At 39.2% G+C, this 20,024-nt stretch overlaps 3 protein-coding genes across 4 annotated transcripts; 1 reads left to right on the top strand and 2 right to left on the bottom strand.

Moving 5' to 3' along the window:
- Positions 1 to 754: 754 nt before the first annotated feature.
- On the bottom strand, positions 755 to 6,855 carry LOC148905815 (uncharacterized). The gene has a single exon (XM_089038762.1). The coding sequence runs from the start codon at positions 6,521 to 6,523 to the stop codon at positions 863 to 865; it is 5,661 nt and encodes a 1,886-aa protein (XP_088894888.1). The 5' UTR covers positions 6,524 to 6,855; the 3' UTR covers positions 755 to 862.
- A 1,197-nt stretch (positions 6,856 to 8,052) lies between these two features.
- LOC148905816 (tRNA pseudouridine(38/39) synthase-like) lies at positions 8,053 to 10,070 on the bottom strand. 2 transcript variants are annotated; one of them, XM_089038764.1, is made up of 2 exons: positions 9,531 to 10,070; positions 8,053 to 9,127 (listed from the first exon to the last, which is right to left on the bottom strand). In XM_089038764.1, exons 1-2 carry the CDS (start codon positions 10,054 to 10,056, stop codon positions 8,190 to 8,192), a joined length of 1,464 nt encoding a protein of 487 aa, XP_088894890.1. In that variant the 5' UTR covers positions 10,057 to 10,070; the 3' UTR covers positions 8,053 to 8,189. The 2 variants fall into 2 exon arrangements, with proteins under 2 accessions (XP_088894890.1, XP_088894889.1); XM_089038763.1 differs by having other exon boundaries at positions 8,053 to 9,130.
- A 28-nt stretch (positions 10,071 to 10,098) lies between these two features.
- Positions 10,099 to 18,084, top strand: LOC148905817 (isocitrate dehydrogenase [NAD] subunit gamma, mitochondrial-like). The gene is made up of 13 exons (XM_089038765.1): positions 10,099 to 10,259; positions 11,026 to 11,174; positions 11,644 to 11,685; positions 12,182 to 12,270; positions 12,420 to 12,480; positions 12,855 to 12,917; positions 13,648 to 13,717; positions 14,967 to 15,100; positions 15,474 to 15,576; positions 15,777 to 15,923; positions 16,496 to 16,590; positions 17,011 to 17,071; positions 17,574 to 18,084. The coding sequence occupies exons 1-13, from the start codon at positions 10,161 to 10,163 to the stop codon at positions 17,670 to 17,672; spliced, it is 1,212 nt and encodes a 403-aa protein (XP_088894891.1). The 5' UTR covers positions 10,099 to 10,160; the 3' UTR covers positions 17,673 to 18,084.
- Positions 18,085 to 20,024: the final 1,940 nt, after the last annotated feature.

Raw genomic sequence — 20,024 nt, forward strand, 5'->3', positions numbered from 1 at the left:
CACTCACACTTAAAAAAATCTTGAAATACATCTATCAAACAACACGCACCAACATCAAAAAACGATCAAACATGAACCCTTTGAAATTATCTGTGCGTTCGTCTACGCAAGACGTCGCCATATGAAAAATCACCACCTATACCACTGTCTGCAAGCGGTGAATGACGTACGGTCTCAAAGACGCCGAGAAAATTTCAATATTTAATAATGGGATAAAATAACCTTTATGAAGTTTTGGGCTAGTCATTAGTGAGTATTTTATAGCTTGAATTTCATTGTCTGCTGTAAACATGCTCCGCTTCCGTAAGTCAGCCAGATTGCGGCGAATTTTCCATTATGTATTGTCTTAGGCAAGTCATTGTATTACCTTGAAAGAAAATATCGTTCGAGAATTTTCACCTGTTTGTCAATATTGGGTATTTTTTTTCTTCACGAAACGTTACATGCACCGGAAGGAAAGCCGTATTGAGTGAAGTAGGAAATCAATTATGAACTCTTGACGTATGTCTGAAGGGAATTCTTCTTCAAATGACAAAAACAACACGTATATATATATATAAAACAACATACAAAAGCAGGGTAAAAAAAAAAAAAAAAAAAGGAGTGCAGTTTATTTTCACGCAGAAACGAATCTCATAGAATCTGTTCAAACTGTGTGGTTAAGCATTGGAAATACATTTGCAATTTAAAAAACTATGGTGTAAAGAACTAACCAGCCAAGCTATGTGTTGTGGAACTGACGACAGAAAACGCCTTTTACAACTCAACAACTTTACTTGAGACGTTGACTTCATTACAAACATGTCAGCACGAAATTCGATTCCTTAAGGGGTTACAATTTATTCCCCACCCGGGGAGGGTACTAATATCCTAGTCTCTTGGGGCTTCGTACCACTCGTCCTCCTTTCGTAACGTATTGGGCTGTAACATCTTCCCCACCTTGTCCACTCTGGGGGACAATATCAGATTCACTCTCACTTGAATTACGAGATTGTTCGCAAGCCGTTTCCCCACCATTCGGAGAAAAGTCCCTTTCCTTGTACTCCTGTTGAAGACTTGATTCAACTTCTAGCTTGTGTAAACGCTGTACTGGTCTGTGTATAATGTTCTTCTCTGTTCGCACTGTCGCAGTTCTAACGAGACCATCTCGTCCGGGATGTACTTTTTCCACTCTTCCTAATGGCCACTTTAGACGACTAACGTTATCTTCAGAGACTAGCACTATGTCTCCCACTTGCACGGGGGGCTCTGTAGTCTTCCACTTGACTCTTGTCGTTAAATTATGCAGATACTCCTTCTCCCAACGCTTCCAGTAATGATTAAGCAATCTCTGTAAGTACAAATATCTTGTGACTGTTCCTTTTGTTGAACTCTCGAGGTCGTCTTTCGTAGGGCTTGGCAAACTTTCAAGTGCTCTTCCAATGGTTAGATGAGCGGGAGTGATTGGCGATAGATCTCTATGGTCATCACTTACTGCTGTCAATGGCCTGGAATTGATAACTGCCTCTACTTTTATAAGCAGGGTGTTAAGTTCACTGAAGCTAAGAAGTGCTTTACCCAAAACCTTGCGAAGTGGCTCCTTAACAGCTCTGCACATCCTTTCCCACCAACCACCTCTCCATGGCGAACGTTCAGTGATATATTTCCATGTTATTCCTTTGGACGACAATTCTGACTGAATACGGTCTTGGTCGAGCTTGCTCCACGTAGCGTTACTCTTCCTTGCAGGATTACCATAGAACTTTTGGATCTCCTTGCTTGCAGCCTTAAATGTCTTTGCATTATCCGACCATATCGTACTGCATAAACCTCGTCGGCTTGTCATACGGCTCAGCGCTTGTAAAAAATCGTCTGTTGTGAGACTGTTCGTCAATTCCAAATGGACCATACGCGAAGACGCACATGTAAACACGCACACGTAGGCTTTCTTGGTGCTTGTACCTTCCTTCACATACAATGGGCCTGCGAAGTCAATGCCGACATTTGTGAACGAGGGCGAGCATTGAACTCTCTCTTTGGGTAGTGGCCCCATCTTCTGTCCACAAGGTCCCACTCTAAGTTTCTGACAAGCAACACACTTTCTAATGATACCTTTCACCTCTCTTCTCCCTTGAGTGATCCAAACTTTGTTTCGTAAAGTCGACAGAACAGTCTCGGGCCCAGCATGCAACAGCTGGACGTGTAAATCTCTTACTAGTCTTTGTACAACGATATGTCCATGAGGTAAGATAATCTGATGCTTGTTCTCTTCAGGAAGGTCCGCAAACTGCAGTCGTCCTCCTACTCGTAAGACTTGATTCTTTTCGTCGTAGTATGGGTCAAGTCGAAGGAGACGGCTGCTACTTGTCAGCTGTTTGCCTTCTTTCAGTGTCTTGTAGTCTTCTGAATACACTTCCCTTTGAACAGTTCTATAGCAATACATCTCTGCTTGTTTCAACTCCTCGCTAGACAGTTCAGTCACAGTAGAAACAGTTTTTGCTTTGAACAATCTTACAGCCTTAAGAACGTAGGCTGTAACACGAATCAACTTCAACCACGTACTATAAAGGTTTGGATCCACTATCAGTACAGGTTTTGTTAGGACAGATGTACACGAATGTGTCGCTCTTCTCTCTTTCTTGCAGTCATCGGGTTCCTCTTTGGAAAAACTCTGAGCTGGATGCTCCTCTACAGGCGAGGTTAACCACTTGGGCCCGTTCCACCACAGTTCACTAGATTCAAGGTCACCGCACGATAAACCACGTGTCAACAAGTCTGCCGGGTTCTCCTTACTGGGACAGTACTTCCAGTTCTCGGGGTCCCATGTTGACTGTATCTCTAAGACACGATTGGCAACGAAAGGCTTCCAGCTAGAACTCGGTCCTCTTATCCAATGTAGTGTTACCATGCTATCAGTCCAACATACAACACGGTTGGTCTTCATATCAAGTGATTCTACAACAAACTTCAACAGTCTAGCGTTAACTACTGCAGCTAAGAGTTCGAGTCTTGGTAGTGAAACTGTTTTAATAGGTGCGACTCTTGTCCTTGACATAACAAGATGTGCTGTTGCCTGCTCAGACTCATCCTTTACTACCATGTACACAGCAGCTCCATATGCCTTTGGGGAAGCATCCCCAAATCCATGCAATTCAACAGTTGATCTCGAGTTAAGGCCTTCGCCGAAACATCGAGGTATGGCGATGTTCGTAACTTGCTGTAGCTCGGTTTTCCATGAGGACCACTGGCTTTCAGTGTCTGAGTCTAGAGATTCATCCCATTCTAATCCTTTTCTCCACAGTTCCTGGAAGAGGATCTTAACTCTCACTGTGAACGGTGATATCAATCCAAGAGGATCGAAAATCCTTGAAGCATGGCTAAGCAAAGTTCTTTTCGTAGTGGGGGTGCGAGATGTGGCCACTTCCTTTGGGGGAATGAATCTGAAGCAATCTGACTTTAAGTCCCATGACACGCCAAGTGCTTTGAGGGACTCTTCTGATGCAAGGTCTACCATTGGCAACGGTGCTCTGTGTTCAGGCTGAATGTTGTCCATCACTTGTTGAGAATTGCTTGCCCACTTTGTGAGATTAAAACCACCACTCTTCATGATTTCAGTTAGTTCTTGAGTCAATGTTAGTGCAGCATCATCTGTTTCTGCACCTGTCAAGCAATCATCTACGTACATGTTTTCTAAAAGTTCCTTGGCAGCTCTTGGAACAGTTTCGAGATAGCCCGTAACGTGCGCATGAATTGTTGCGATAGCAAGGAACGGACTACAGTTCACGCCGAACGTAAGTCTATTCATTCTATAGACACGTGGTAATTCATCGGAGTTAAGCTCTCTCCACAAGTAACGATGCACGTCTTGATCTGGTTTTGCAAGTTTGATCTGCAGGAACATCTTTTCTACATCTGCGAGCAGACCAATCTTGTGAGTACGAAAGCGGGTAAGAACTGATGCTAGATTTGGTTGTAAGGCAGGACCAGGAAGTATGCAGTCGTTCAGAGATACGCCTTGTTCGTCCTTCGCCGAGGCGTCGAACACGATTCTACATTTGGTTGTTGTTTTATCATTACGAAATACAGCGTGATGCGGTAAGTATCTAACGTTCGTGGACTGTTTCTCTTCGACGGGAACTTCCTCTGCGAATCCTTTCTCCGTATATTGGTCGATCGCATCAATGTAAGCCTTTGCCTTTACTGGGTCACGTTTCAGTCTTCTTTCAACTCCTTCCAATCGCTGCAGAGCTTGTTTGTAGTTGTCAGTCAGATTTGCATGGCTCGGTTTCCATGATAGCCGCACTTCGTAGTTGGATCCATCAAACTTTAATTCGCGATTAAAGTCTTCAACTGCACATTCTTCTTCCTTGGAACGAACGGCACTCTCCTCCTTAGAAATTCCAATTGCTTCCAGCTCCCAGAATCTTTTCAAAGTCTGAGTAATTTCAGTGTTCTCTAAGACTGCTATCATAGAAGTAGTATTTTTGCTTGTCCCCTCTATTGGGCCTGTAAGCACCCAACCGAAAACTGACTCCACAGCTGTTGGCGAGTTTAGTGAATTTCCTCTTTCACAATTTCCAGTTACAAAGCTATAGTAGAAGTCGGCACCAATCAGCACATCTATCTCCACAGAATCACGTGGATAAGAATCTGCAAAGTTCAAGTTTTTCAGATGAACGTTCTCATGAAGATTCAAGTTTACAGGACCCAGTGGATTGCAGATCTTTGGGATCGTAAGAGCCTCCATCGTAACAGCTTCCGACGAATTTCCGTTGACCGCAGAGAGAGAAAACTTTACTCGTTGTAGTCTCTTTGCTTCACTTGTCTCACCACCCAACGTTGTGACACTTACTGACTCTGTTGGACCTTTAAGGCCGACTGCTTCTGCAATGGTCTTACGAACGTAAGATCGCTGACTTCCAGAATCTAGGAGTACACGTGCTACTAAACTTTGATCATTTGCATACAACTTGGCAATCGCTGTAGGTAACAAAGTTTCTGTTGGCTTCTTGAAGTCAGTTGTAGCAAATCCATTTAATGTAGCACCTGTAGGTGTCTGTGTTGAAGTACGTTGCTCGTGAAGTAAGTTATGATGACGTCGACCACAATCAGCTACAGAACATTTAGGCTGACGACACACCTTGGAGAAATGTTTAGCATGAGAAGGCTTCAAACAGTTATAGCACAGCTTGTTTGACTTGACTAGCTTCCATCTTTCCTCGACCGATTTTTTCTTAAACTCTGGACAGTCCCCTGACTCATGATTAGATTTGCAGAATACACAGCAAGGTGTTACACTGGTTGCGTCACTAAACAGGGTAGATGCTGTGGTTAATCTGTCTTGTTTGATGTTTGCAGCAGGTTTTCGTTCAACTTTAATTTTACCTTGACCGTAGGTACCTGAAGTAGAAGTTGATTGCTGGTTTCTTTCACCAGCTTCCTTTGAGACAAGTTGTCGGTTTAGGAACTTGAAGAATAATTCGAGATCAATCTCTTCATCTTTAATGTCTGCGAGCTCTAACTCCCATTTTTCTAGAAGCTGATGCGGAAGTTTACACTCAAACATTGGTAACAAGATACAAGCATGTGCCATTGGTTGTTCACCTAGAGCCTCTAGGGCCCTAGTCCTGTTCTTTAATGTGTCATGCAGGTCACGTAAGGCGCGTGCAGACATACTCGTCGTTGATTCCAAGTTGATAACTGACTTTATAAGCGATGAAATTACAATTCGTTTTCTACCATACCTGTGCTTTAATGCTTCTACTGCGGGCACATAATTCGCTCCAGTGACTTCGAATCCATCAACGGTTTGCAATGCATTAGCTTTCAGTACTGAGCGTAGATAAGTGAATTTCTGTATGTCCGGTAAGTCGTCGTTGTTATGTACAGCGGCTTCAAACTGATCCCAGAAGTTCTGGAATTTCAACAAATCACCACCGTACGTAGGTAATTCTAATTTGGGTAATTTTAGGTTTTGGCGGGTTTCTTTAGACGATACACTTTCAGCTGATTTACAAATTGCTGTTTCGATATACTCTTGAGCGATATCGATAGCTCTGTCTATTGCATTCAAAATTTCGTTGCAATTACGAAGTTCAACATCATCTTCAGCAGTGAGGGATACGAACTGCTCTCTTAAATCGAGACATGAAATACGACACTCATTCAATCTTTGCAATCTCATTTGCATTTTGATCTTATTTGTTGAACTTTTACTTAATTCGGTGACAGCAAGGGTTAGAGATTCGACATCTCCTTGCAATATCTTCAATTTACGTTTAAGTTGCTCGATTTCTTCTAAATGTGGCTCAACTTTCGTTAGAGCGGCGTTTTGTTTATTTTCTTTATGTGTCGGCAAAGAGTCTGCATCATTAATGTCGAGTGTTTTGTGTTGATACGATTTCAGAGAAAATTCATGTGTTTCTAACCTTTGGATTAAAGTTTTCTTCTTTCCACTCGTCGACAAACCCTTTGATTGCAAAATGGCACGGAGTTTTTCAACAGACATGCGACTAAAATAATCTTCTTCTTGATCGGCCATCATGGCGGCGAACACGTGTGACGACTGATGAATGTTGACCTTGGAATTTCGAACTTTAGTCAACCCACAGCTTTCAATCGCTTTACGAATTACTTCCTTTTAGTTTTACGATGCAAAATCCGGCTCGAAGGACCAAATGTTGTGGAACTGACGACAGAAAACGCCTTTTACAACTCAACAACTTTACTTGAGACGTTGACTTCATTACAAACATGTCAGCACGAAATTCGATTCCTTAAGGGGTTACAATTTATTCCCCACCCGGGGAGGGTACTAATATCCTAGTCTCTTGGGGCTTCGTACCACTCGTCCTCCTTTCGTAACGTATTGGGCTGTAACACTATGTAACCAGTGAAGTTTTACTGTAACATCCATTCCGTGACCGCTTTGTTAAGATTTCGCTTCCTTGATCGAAGCATTATTCTTTGCAATCGATCGTAATTCACTTTGCCATTGATATTTTACATTTTATACTTACTAATAGACGCTCAAAAGCTCGTTAAGATTACTTCAGTTAATCTTGTGAGCTGGAAGATTTGGTTACCATAGAGAATTGAATTTTATGGTATTACATGCTAACTAACGAAGAAAGATTGATTGGTTTTTATAATGATAAAGGCGGAAACGATGACAGAAAAGTTCCGTTCGTCTAGATCAAGATTTACTAGTTTTTACGTATTACTTAATTTTGTAAACATTTTAGGAAAATTTGATCCTGGATTTTGTGTGTGTGTGTGTGTGTGTGAATATATCTAGCATTTCAATTTTCCAACTTGAATTCTCAATCTTCCACCTTCTGGGCCCCTAAAAATTTTAACTTTCACCTCTGAGCATGTTTAGCCTCCCCCTCCCCCCTCCCCTAGGGCCGAGCTACGCAGGCTAAGTATGTTTGGAGACATTATCCCTATAACCATATACTTGATATAATATGGACCCTTCATTCAAAAATGATTCCTGGGTATTTCTGGTTCACAAATTCACTTAATTGGGATACCAAATTTATGTGATTGTAAATCCCAAATAGGTTTCATGGAAATACTAGGAATTTAAAAAGAGACTCCTCTTTCTTCGGCTGAGTTTTAACATATTTTGCAGTAAATCTAGTGTATTGCTGGTTTTCAATCATTCCCATGAGAATGAAATAACAAGACATGGCAGCCATGTTGGATGATATGACAAAAGAGACTAATGACGAATATTTTGTTAAATTCATTCAAGATGGCGGCTGTGAAAACCATCAACACCAGACTTATTCATTCCCCTGGGCACTGGAACAGAAAAGTATGTTAATGGTTTTTGTTTTGAGGGAGGGAAGGGGAGTGAAGGGGGAGGTAAGGGGAGTGGAGGGGGAGGTAAGGGGAGTGGAGGGGGAGGTAAGGGGAGTGGAGGGGGAGGAAAAACAATAGATATGAACTAGGGAGAAGAGATGGGGAAGGAGATAGATGGTGTACTATAAAAGGAAAAAGAGCATTTTTGAGAAGAAATTCCATGCATAAGGTTAGATAAAATCTTTATTAATTTTTACCCTAAAATTTCTTTGAAAAAATACTTTTTCTCCCTGTTACAATATTGTAGTAACAACTTACAGTATTCTAACAATTACAGTATCTTTACCATGTTTACCATAGCTCAGTGAAGGGAAATACCAATTCTGTTTTCCATTCGTAGATTATCTCTTCTTTTCTGTTATTTTATCTGGGTCCAGAACTTCTTTTCCCTTTCTCTTCCTTTTAGAGTTAATATTCTGCAGCTTTTGCTCAAAACTTTCACACAATGCCCTCTTCTTGAGCTTCTTGTGAGACTTGAATGATTCACCAGGAATCAAAAAATTGGTTTGATTAAATGTTTGTTGCTGTTCGGAGCCTGAACAGTCAACCTCAGTTCTCTCACTCTGTGAGATTACATCATTATTAATGAGATTTATCAATGACTTTGTAATAGTAGTTCTAACACTATGAATAGTCCATATCTGCTGTAGATGCTTGGTTAGAGACTCAGTGATATGTGGTTCATGGACCCATGACAGATCCTCATAGACACAATCATACAGGACCAATGGAAACTCTAATGCCATATTGTACTGTGGACGTTGAGGGCAGAGATCTGTATCAAGAAGCCAATCGATGACTTCAGGTTCTTCAAGCTTCTGACCAATCATTAGGAGCACAGATACCATACAACGAACTTGATGCCAGAGAAATGCTGACCCTAGTATAACAGCCTCGCACATTTCATATCCATCATGTGGGGGCTCTACCCCTTCTTTCTCTTCCCATATCTCACTATCAGTATCTTCATTGCCAGCAGTGATTTTATTAACAGTAAATGATATTATCGCTCGCTTGAAACTCATGACCCCATTAGCTATATCCATTTTACAAAAATTCCTGAAGTCATGTTCTCCTTTCAGTTTTTTAGCTGCTTCATTCATCCTCGTTAGATTCAAATTTGCTGCTGGAAAATAGTATTTATACTTCCTGTATGTGCAACTGAACCTTGCATCAAAATCACAGCGGACTGGTGCCCAAGACAGAACCCTGATCTCATTTGGCAGAAGGTTATTGAGGATTTGAATATAAGGGAGCTCTTTGGTGTCCTTTGAGTTTTCTACTGTTGAAGATTGGGAAGAAAAAGATTGACAATAAATTATGTAGCTCCGTCATGAACTTCTAAAAGTCAATATTTTAATTTATGCATTCAGTTACAGCCTTAATTGATGTTTTTAAAACAGTCTCTCTCCCCATTCAGAACAGGAAACCCCGATATACAGCAGAGAGGAAGAGACTGACTAGCTATAGCTCCTGCACTAGTTTCATGTCCCCATTTCTTAGGGTGCTTCACAGTCTATGTTATAACTTTGTATACAATTACATGTAAAGCAGCCCTATGGATACTAATGTGTCAGTCATTTCAATTATCCAGCACCTCCCCCCTCGGATTTGGGTGTACTGAAGTACAGTACTGTACCTCACCACAGGGATACCAAATCACACAAATGTACACACTGTACCTTGTTTATCAGCACAGTCTTTTGTTTGTATGACACCAATTCCCTCCGATAGGTTCGATCTGACATCCAATGATACAACCTGCCTGAATGCACTCACGCCTTTATCTGTTCGCCCACAGCGTGAATAGTTTGCGCCTTCCCTTGTCTGAACGAGTCTTCCCTTCATCAAGGCATCAAAGAGATAAGCTTCAACCGTACTATCGATGTTTTCTTGGGCAGCAAATCCATGCATATCCCACCCAAGATACGCAACCATAAGAGCTACGTGTCTTTTGTTGTAGCGTGTAAAATCAAACGGTTTGTTCTGAGATTTTTTCTGTTTTGACTTTTTGTTGGCTTCTCCAAGTTGTCCTGCCGAAGATGGAGACGCCGAAAAATCCTTCTTTTCTTCGGTAATTTCCTTCTCAGACAACTTCAATACTGCCTCTTCTTTCTCTTTTTGTATTTGCATAACTTTCAACACTAATTCGTCTTTAGAAAGACTCTCCAAATACTCTTTATCGAAACCACACACTTCGTCCGCCATCTTGATTTTGTCCCTTCCCAGGTAGTCCTTGCGGGGAATGTTTGTGATACGTAACATCATTATATTGTAACCGCTGACTGGATTAGGAGCCAGCAATCAACAACATGGCGGCTGTTCTGTTCAGGTCAAGACTACTTCAGATAGGATCGTCTAAAATACTCCTAAAAGCAGGACTCAGGTCCTCGTCCTGTGCACTTAGGAAGGTAGATAAATCTCTTTTTTATTTGTTTATTTTTTATGGTTTATGTAGCTATGAAATTTAAAGAAATAAGAGGGCACAGTGTGCTGGCGGGTGTCGGATTTAGGTGTTCTTTAGTAATACAGTGTATTCCATATGTTTCTATGTATACAGTAGCTTTTCTGCGATTTATGTTATTTAAGTACTCTTTGCGACTGGAAATGGAGTTTAATTCTTTTACCGTAAGTTATTTATTAATAGAAACAAAGGAATAAGGCAGGAAAACAAAAATGAAATAAAGAGAGAATGAATGAATGAAAGAAAAATTCTCAGTGCTTAGCAAAGGATATGGATACATTCAATACACAGGAGGTATGAATGAGAAAATGCTAGGAATGAAATAAATATAAGAGTTTCACAGGGCATTGCCCAGCTAGTGCAATTCATCATGTACAATAGCTTGAAGTGTCAAAGCAACCTCTAGTTACTTTATAAATTCGATATATGCAGACTATATATTGCATTGAAGGGCTATAGGACTATATTACATGTATAGCTATATTTTACTACTTGAACTCAGGGGTTTATTTTATTTTATTTTATTGAAGTGATAGGAGAAAGTCATAAACTAGCTGGAGGCTAGTCTTAGTAAACATTCTATGAATTACTAAGCTATGAATGGTAGTTTAAGCCAGAAAATTTTGCTAATACACAAGAGCATTCTCCAATCCCTAACCGTTAGACTAGTAAAACCCCTGGTACTTATATCTATGTTTTGATTTCTACCCAAGTCCCAGAGTGCAGCCTATCATCCACATGACCATCACCCAAGACAACATATTCCACCACTTGCCAAATATGGTGGTCGCAACACAGTGACCCTTATACCTGGTGATGGCATTGGGCCGGAGATGGTTATTGCTGTCAAAGATATTTTCAGGTCAGTGGTAAAGTTGTACAGTGTACTTACAAGGGAGGATTTTGGAAATTGTAGTTACAGTTCTTAAATTTTAATCTTGACAAAGTTTTCATTCCCATTTCACCAGTATCTCGAAGATGATGGATTATTATTATTTATTTTTAAAGTGTTTTTCTTTTAAGTTTGGGTTTGACAGGATTCTAAAGCTTTTAGATTTATCCCTAATTCCAGTTCCCCCACCCCATCTAGGTTTTGTATTTGGGGAGGGGGGGGGGGAGGGGGGATTCATCTCTGGAGTTCTCTGAGTTCTCCCTAGCAACAAGGTGCAATGATTATAATTATATAATAATAATTTATAATTATAATTACAGTGCTTTAAAATATTTATCAAGGGTTTACAAGTTTGAAGTACTGTAGAGCAGTCTTAGATAAAGTTGTTTAAGACTAATTACAGATAAAATAATATTTTTTGATATTAATTTTTTTTCAGACATGTGGGTGTGCCAGTGGATTTTGAAGAGCTTAATGTTAGGTATATACAGAGCAATGAACAATATCCCCATTTTAAATATGTACATATAAGCAATATAGGAAATGTCAGCAAAAATGGTTAAATTGTGCATTTATTCCACCTCATATACATGTAATGTGTGGTTGAGGAAAACATTAATTGTTTCTCAGAATTTATATTTATGATTCATGGTGGTGGTAGTGGGGGGCAGGGACTTTAGGAGGGTAGCACCAACCTATCACCCTTGTTCTGTGATAAAATTGGAATTTAGGAGTTGATTTTGGTGGAGGGGAGAATCCGAAGAAAAACCCTTGAAACACAGGAGAGAAGCAACTACAGTAGAAACTCTACTAACACACAACACTAAGGCAGGTGGGACTCGGAGGGTTGCGTTGGTGAGAGGTCAGCGCTGTCACCGCTACACTACCTGTGCTTCCCAATAAGAGATGTTTACATCATTTAGAAGTCATCCAGTATAAATCTATATTAATAAAAGATGTCTTGGTTTTGACTCTAGTGGTTTAGATATTGTGGATATGGAATCTCATGAAGATGCCATGGATCATGCAGTGACATCAATACGACGTAATGGTGTTGCAATCAAAGGTACAGTATTACATATAGATATCTGTCTTCCTTGGAGCTAATGATGTCTATTTTGAATTCTTTCTTGAGTGTTTTTTTACACATGACATGAATGAACAGCTAAATAAAATTACAGTACAGCCAGATTTATTTTTGTTTTGTATTTGCAGGAAACATTTTCACACCACTCGACACACATCCAGATTTTCGATCTCTTAATTTGGAACTGAGGTACTGTAAATGTTTGTATGTATACATGCGTGAAGTGTCTACTGTATGTACCCCTTTTCCTTGTTATAATTCCTTTTTGTGTCTACTCATATGTACAATTTTTTGTTTTATCACATGTATCTCATTTTTTTCTCTACAGCTACTTGTATGCACATCACATGTGAATAGATTTTGTTGGGTCAAATTTTTTTACAGGTTCTGCAGTTTTCTTTCCTTTACAAAAACCCCAACACACTATATTATTCTAAGTAATTCAATGTGTGAGTTAGCCCTGCCCTGAATTAAGTTATAGATCAGCACAAAAGTCATTTTGTTGTGTGATAAAATCATTTTGCAATAAAATATATTAAAATGTTTGATATAATTTTTCACAGACTGCGTTTAGATCTGTTTGCTAATGTTGTGAGATGCAAATCAATCCCTACTATAAAAACCAGGTAAAGCTATTCATGACTGAATAATCAATTCAAATATCCCAGTTTAGTTGCATTTTAGAGCTTTAAAACTAGTGGTAGAAAATCAGTGTGCTTTAATTGGCCAACCAACTACATGTATTTGGAGGTTGTAATGTTCATTAGTAAAAATATGCAGGTGATTATAGAAAATCTTTCTGGCCGCTCGAAGACTCATGTCTCTGTAAATATTCCCCGATAATCACTTCGCCTTCGGCGAATAATCGTTAACTATCAGTATGATCAGGGAAATAAAGTAAATAATGTGACCCCTAAATCATTGTTAGTAAGGCATCAGTAGGTTCTTTGTAGGCTGTTAGTAGGTTGTTGGTAGCTTTTTGGTGGGATGGTTACATGTACTGTATAGTTAGCCATGGGAAGCCATATGAAGCATGGGCAGTGAGAGTACTCCCCTCTCACCAATGCGACCGGGTTTGATTCTTATGCTCTTTGTATGTGAGTAGAGTTGTTTGTTGGTTCTCTCCTGCGCTTCAAGGGTTTTTCTCTGGTTTTCCACCTGCAAAAATCAACTTCTAAATTATAATTCAATCTAGAAGGGGTCTAGATGAAAATTACTCTGTGCAAATCTAGTTACCCTAGCAAATTGTGTAGTTTTTTTATATTGGTAGGATATCATAATCCTTTACTATTACCTAGATTATAAGTAAGTACTGTTTATACTGTAAATGCTACTTCTTTTTATATCATATTTTAGACACACTGATATAGATCTAGTGATTATCAGACAAAATACTGAAGGAGAGTACAGCCAACTTGAACATCAGGTTTGTATTGTGTGCTTATTGACAGAGTACAGTGTAGGTCAAGGGGTGGATCTAGGAGAGAGATGAGATCTAGATGATCTACTGCATTATTGGTGCTTGCACTTGCAGACATCTTGTCCATAAGGATGCAACACCTCCTAAGACAAAAATCCTGGATGGTGCAGCCCACGTAAAAAAATTCCTGGATCCACTACTGAGGCCATTCTACCGAAACTGATTGTTGAAAGATTGACCAACCATGGTTGATTATTGTCGTCAATTGTTGTTGTCAATCATCCACAACCTTAGTTTCCAATCATGGTTGACTGCTGTCAGTCATGTTGATCTATTGTTTGATTGACCGTGGTTGATCAATTGATTTGAACAACAAAAGCTAATTGACAGCTCAGAATCAGTTCTTAGGATATGAACTTTGTAATATACATGACTGTACACTGATGGGTGTTTGCTGGGTCAATCAATCAGTTTGATACTCAGCACCTGGAATGGACTACATGTACATGTACTCTGCACCACACTGTCTTGCTCATAATGCAACTACTGTAAGCAACAAAATTGTTTTAAAGTATCAGGAGGGGATTCAGTTACATTTTCTGAAAGGTGAATAAACATAGTTTTCAAAAATCTATTTAGCAATTGTCTGTTTTTATTTGGAACACAAAAAAAGTTGGGTTTCTCTGAACTTTTTGAGTGACAAAAATAGCTTCTTTAAAACAATCTAGCTCATTCGGATTACATCAAATCGAACTGAATCTTTGGATAATAATAAGTCTACACTATACAATCTAAAAACACTCTCTCAGTTTAAAAAAAATAATTTTTTCATTCAAAAGATATTGTTTATCTTACAATCACAACTACCGAAAACTCAAACTTCCAGATTTTACGTGTGATTGCACTCAATTTAGATATGATATCAAAAAATCTGAGACACCTTTAGAAGTTTATTATCTACAGAGTATTCCTAATGTATATAAGATTGACATAGTGGAAATTCTGATTCTGTGGAAACCTGTCAAATGAAGTGCTGCAAATTTTCACTTCAAACCCAATAACATTTTTTATTTTGCAAAACAGATAATTCTAAATAAATATGTAAAAACTGCATTTATTTAGCTTTCAGAAAATGTATACTTTTATGGCAAAAATATTGTAAAGTCAGTGCACAATTTGAGGTAACGTATGGTGGTCAAAATCCCCTCCTTACATTGTATACCTTAAGCTGAAAGCTATTTTTATTTAAAAAAAGAATATTCCAGGTGTGGTTGAGAACTTTAAAATAACTACAGAAGAAAAGTGTGTTCAGATTGCCGAGTATGCCTTTGAATTTGCCAAGAAACACGGCCGCAAGAAAATCACTGCAGTTCATAAGGCAAACATAATGTAAGTAAGAAAATGAAAAGAAATGTCCTTGTGTATTATACAAATTGTACCCTTTCCCTTGCCAAGGAAATGATTGGGCCCTTAATTCCTTAATCAGACATGTGGGATCCTCCCTCTTTAGCCCTTGACAAGAGACGGGAGGGACCTTCCCAACGACATACAGTAGGAGGGGCCATTTCCCCCTTGGCTAAAATAACAACAAACCCCCTCCTTAATTTATTGGCAAGAAATATAATAGGGAGAACCCCTTGCCTCTACATCCCAGTTTGTTAACTTTGTGAGAGTGGTTTGTCTAAGCTCCCCCCCACCCCCACTATGGCCTCTGGTACCCAGGGTATTCTAAGCTAATATTGTTCCACGAACAATTTGGTAGGAAAATGGGTGATGGATTGTTTCTTCACTGTTGCAATGAGGAGGCCAAGAAACACCCAAATATTGAGTACGATAGTATGATTATTGACAACTGCTGTATGCAAGTGAGTGTCTATATACATGTAACTGCAAAATGTATTAACTGAAGTAAATTAAAAAAGTAGTACAGTATATTTCTTATTATATTTATAGAATATACATTTTTGATTCAACATGAGCAATCTGGTATCAATTGCTTGATTTTACTTGAGGTTATTTCCCAACTTGTATCTCAAATATTTTTTTTTGATAATTCTTCTAACAGCTGGTAAGCAATCCAAACCAATTTGATGTAATGCTCTTGCCAAACCTCTATGGTAATATTGTCAGTAATATTGGAGCTTCGCTGGTTGGTGGACCAGGAGTAGTGCCGGGAGAAAACTATGGTCCTGATTATGCTGTATTTGAATCAGTAAGTTGCTTTTGTCTGCCCTACTGTATGACTATCCCTCTTTCCATCAATCTCTCTGTCTTTCTGTCCATCTCTCTGTCCGTCTGTCCGTCCATCTGTCTCTGACTGTCTGCCTGTGTGTGTGTGTGTCTGTCTGTGTGTGTATCTGTCTTTGTGTCTGTGTGTGTGTGTGTGTCTGTCTATCTGTCTGTCTGTGTATCTGTCTGTCTGTGTATCTGTCTGTCTGTGTATCTGTCTTTGTGTCTGTCTGTCTGTCTGTCCTTCCATCTGTCTGTCTGACTGTATGTATATATGCCTGTATTTTATCCCATGATGTACCTTCAGTCCTTTCCCTTCACACTGCATTACAGCAGATTTAGTGGCATTGGTGACCAATAAGTCACACTTTTGAACCCTTGTGACCATAAGGTCATCCCCTTGAACACTATTAACCCATCCCTACTTTTCCTTTCCCCACGTGCTGACACTCCCAGCGTGACCAAGTTAGTGAAAAACACAAATCGACTGAGTTAGGCTGGGAAAAAGAGACTGTTAACAGTCTAGCTAATCTTCTGTTTATGTGTATTGTCTAGGGGTCCAGACACACTGGTCTAGATATCAAGGGAAAAGGTATCTCTAACCCTATCAGTATGTTGTTTGCAAGCACCTTGATGTTGCAATACCTTGAGTAAGTAATTAGACTATGCATCATGATGGCCATGTTGATGATAATGATGGTGATAATGGTCATTGATGTTGACTTTGATGATGATAATAATGGGTGTGATGATGATGGTGGTGAAGATGATTGGTGTGATGATGATGACGTTGATAATGATGACAATGTCAATGATGGTGAATATACATTATGCCCAAGCTAAATAGGTTCTATTGATTTTCACATTTCAGACCACTTGTCATTCCTTTAGGAATAAGATCCTTTGTTTGAAGTCTATTCACATTCATGTGTCTTGCTCAAAGAAATGATACTCTATGGAATGACACGTGGTCTGAAATGGGAAAACGTTACACCCAAGGTAAATGGGTCTATTATCGTTATACCTACATTCATTGAATATGCTATATTAGGTACATGTTTGTGTTTCAGGTTTACTGCATACGCCGATCTCATAAACAAAGCCATCTTGGACGTCGTAAACAAAAGAATAGTAAGCTATTAACTTGTCTCTCGAGAATCTTACAATTAGTTTATCAGGTTATGGTTTGGTGGTCAGAGTTTCGGTTTAATACCCCAAGTTTCAAATTCTCTGTTCTACGAGGTTTGCCTACATTTCGTATGAAATTACTTTGAATATTCTTGTATCCAGTGAAGATCCGCCAAGTTTCAAAGCGTTTGTATTGTTGAAGTTGTGAAGGGAAAAAGATGCCGAATGGACCAAATCCTTTTGGGCGTAATGTTTTGCCCATTTTCACTCTTATTGCCCATTTGAGACCATGTGTCATTCCCTTGAGAATAATATTCTTTGTCTTCTTTGTTTGAGTTGTATCCATAGTCACGTGTCTTCTCATGCGCAACCATTAAACAAAGAAATGATACTCTGGGGAATGACACATGGTCTCAAATGGGAAAACAGTGGATTAGGTGTATTTTACAACAGTATTTCTTCATATATCTAAACATTTTGATTTATCAGTTTTTTCTTTCCTCAGCTTACAGCTGATGTAGGTGGAACGGCTTCTACTACAGAATTCCTTGCGGCCCTGAAACAAGAACTCGACACGTCACCAAGAGTGAAGCGGATTTACTGATTCCCAGATCTCAGTATTTCGATCCCGGGTTCCTTTCGATCTTCCCCACCACAATGCGTTTTATTATAATAACCGCTTGATATAAATCAATTGAACATAAATAAATTCAATTGTAGACTTAGAATTGAGTTAACATATTCAAATTTTAAAATGGTTTTTCTAATGACACTCTGTAAATCTTAAGTGAACGAGTGGTAAGAGCCTCCTTGGGTTCTTAGGGCCTGTCACGTAACGTCGCGTGACAGCGTCGCGTGACAGACCCTTAGAACGTCTGCGTTGGAGGGTAGTGGTAAAAGTATGCAGGGCTGTGTTGTGATTCTCGTTCTACAAGCTAGTGGATGGGGAGATCAGCTTTAAATGATTGTAAATACAACATATAAACCATAGTTAGTCAATAAAATATCTTTCCTGACACGAGCAGCTGATTAACTTTCAATCAACTGAAAACTCAATGACCAATACATCGATGAGATATGATTTCAATCAATCGAAAGTTTGATTATCTCTGTAAAATTTATTAGATCGCAGCTCTTGCACTATCCGAAATTCAAATATAAAATGATTGGTCAAAATAGTTTTCGTGTTTTCGCTGTGTCTGGCGACATTACACTGACTTTGTATTATAACGCATAAAAAGCGTGCGTTAATGATATGACAGCAAGACTGAGCACTGCTGTACTAAGGATGGCATTGGCTTCTCTAATTAGATATGGTGAGTGACTCGGGAAAAAATAAACATTGCTTATAAATCAATATTTTCAAAACTGGGTCGAGTCGACGTGCAGTGCATTTTGGGGACGAAATAGACGCCATCTTGGATAAAACAGTCCCATAATGCAATGCGAACTCGACCAAATTCTTACTCTTGAAAATACACGTAGGGGAGCTACTCTATCCACACTTTCCCTATATTTACTTCTTATTTCAAATAGCTCCTCTTCACTCTTCATTTTGTGCGTAATATTTACACAATCCACGTGTCATTCCCTTGGTTATTATTTCTTTGTTTAACGATTGCGCAGAAGAGGACATAATTTTCCTTTTTTTTTTTTTTATTTGTTTTTTATTTTAAATTTTTATTCAGTTTTTAAAAAACGTTGCTCCCCAGAATTTCCAAAAATATATACGATAATTAATGTGTATACGTTTCTGAGTATGGATACCAATAGGAAACGTCCTCAAGATTTTTCTTGGTAGACAGAAAACACCTCTGCTCTTAGGGTATTATATTGTAGCCAGTGAAACCTTGAAATCATCAAGTAAAATTTTTTTTTTAAATTCTGTTAATGTTTTCAAGTAGAGCCGCCGCCATGTTTATTCGTCCGAGCTGCCAATAACCCATCCGAATATCCTCAGGGGTAGGGTGAGTATCTGTTCCACGGTCAAGTCGATGACTGAACCAAGGCAAGCAGAGCAACATCAGACTGGTAATAAAACAACAATAACCAAGGTAAGATTAGCCTATAAAATTTTAAATTACACAAGAGGTACCCTTGACTTGCAGAATAATTAATTCTTTCACCGTACTCGACATCAACAGCTGGGAATTATGCAACTGCTGACCAATCAATCGCGGGCAGCATCTGATAGTTGAACGCGGGAAGATTGAATTCGTCGACATGAGAAATAATATAGAGGTCTTTAAACATCCTCTTTGCTTATAGATGTCTTTGCAAGTTTGAAGTTTAATTCATGTTGCTTTAAAGGCTTACTACTTGTCTTTTTTTGCATTCTTGAAGGGCACTCCAATTCCAAAAAAAAATTTCCCATTATGCCAGCAGCGCTGCTAGTCTCCTTCGCAGCCGTTCTTAGGGTCGTCACGCAACGTTTGTGGGGAGGGAAACGTTGCGTGACGACCCTAAGAACGGCTGCGAAGGAGGCTAGCAGTGCTCCTTTTGAGTATTTGTTAAGATGCAGCTGCGTTTTATTTCCCTAGATCATTATCTCAAGTTCTCTATTCATGATTTACAGTTTATGCTAATTTGAATCATTCTTACCAGTCTCACTTTCCCCTGGATCTCGACTTTAACCAAACCTGTCTTTTTCTCGATAAATTCTTTAAACTAAGTACTAATACTTCTGGTTTAGCTACCCTTATTACATGTAATTTTCGCGATTTTCAATCGGGAAGTTAAAGTGACTCTCGCGACTAAGTAGGAAACATGTTTCCCTAAATGTTTCCTAAGGTGGCAAAACTGTCAGGAAACATCGGGAAACAATGTTTCCATGCGTCTTGGAAACATGAAATGTTTCTGCTGAACAGCAAACACATTTTTTGCGTCTTGGAAGCAAAATTTGTTGCTCGCAACAATGTTTCGCATGTGGCTAAACTGGGAAACAATTCCAAATTCT

Source organism: Actinia tenebrosa, unplaced genomic scaffold (genome assembly GCF_029948245.1).
Source record: "Actinia tenebrosa isolate PJP-AT-01 unplaced genomic scaffold, QUT_ActTen_1.0 PGA_scaffold6__47_contigs__length_16458017, whole genome shotgun sequence".
Lineage (NCBI taxonomy): Eukaryota > Metazoa > Cnidaria > Anthozoa > Actiniaria > Actiniidae > Actinia > Actinia tenebrosa.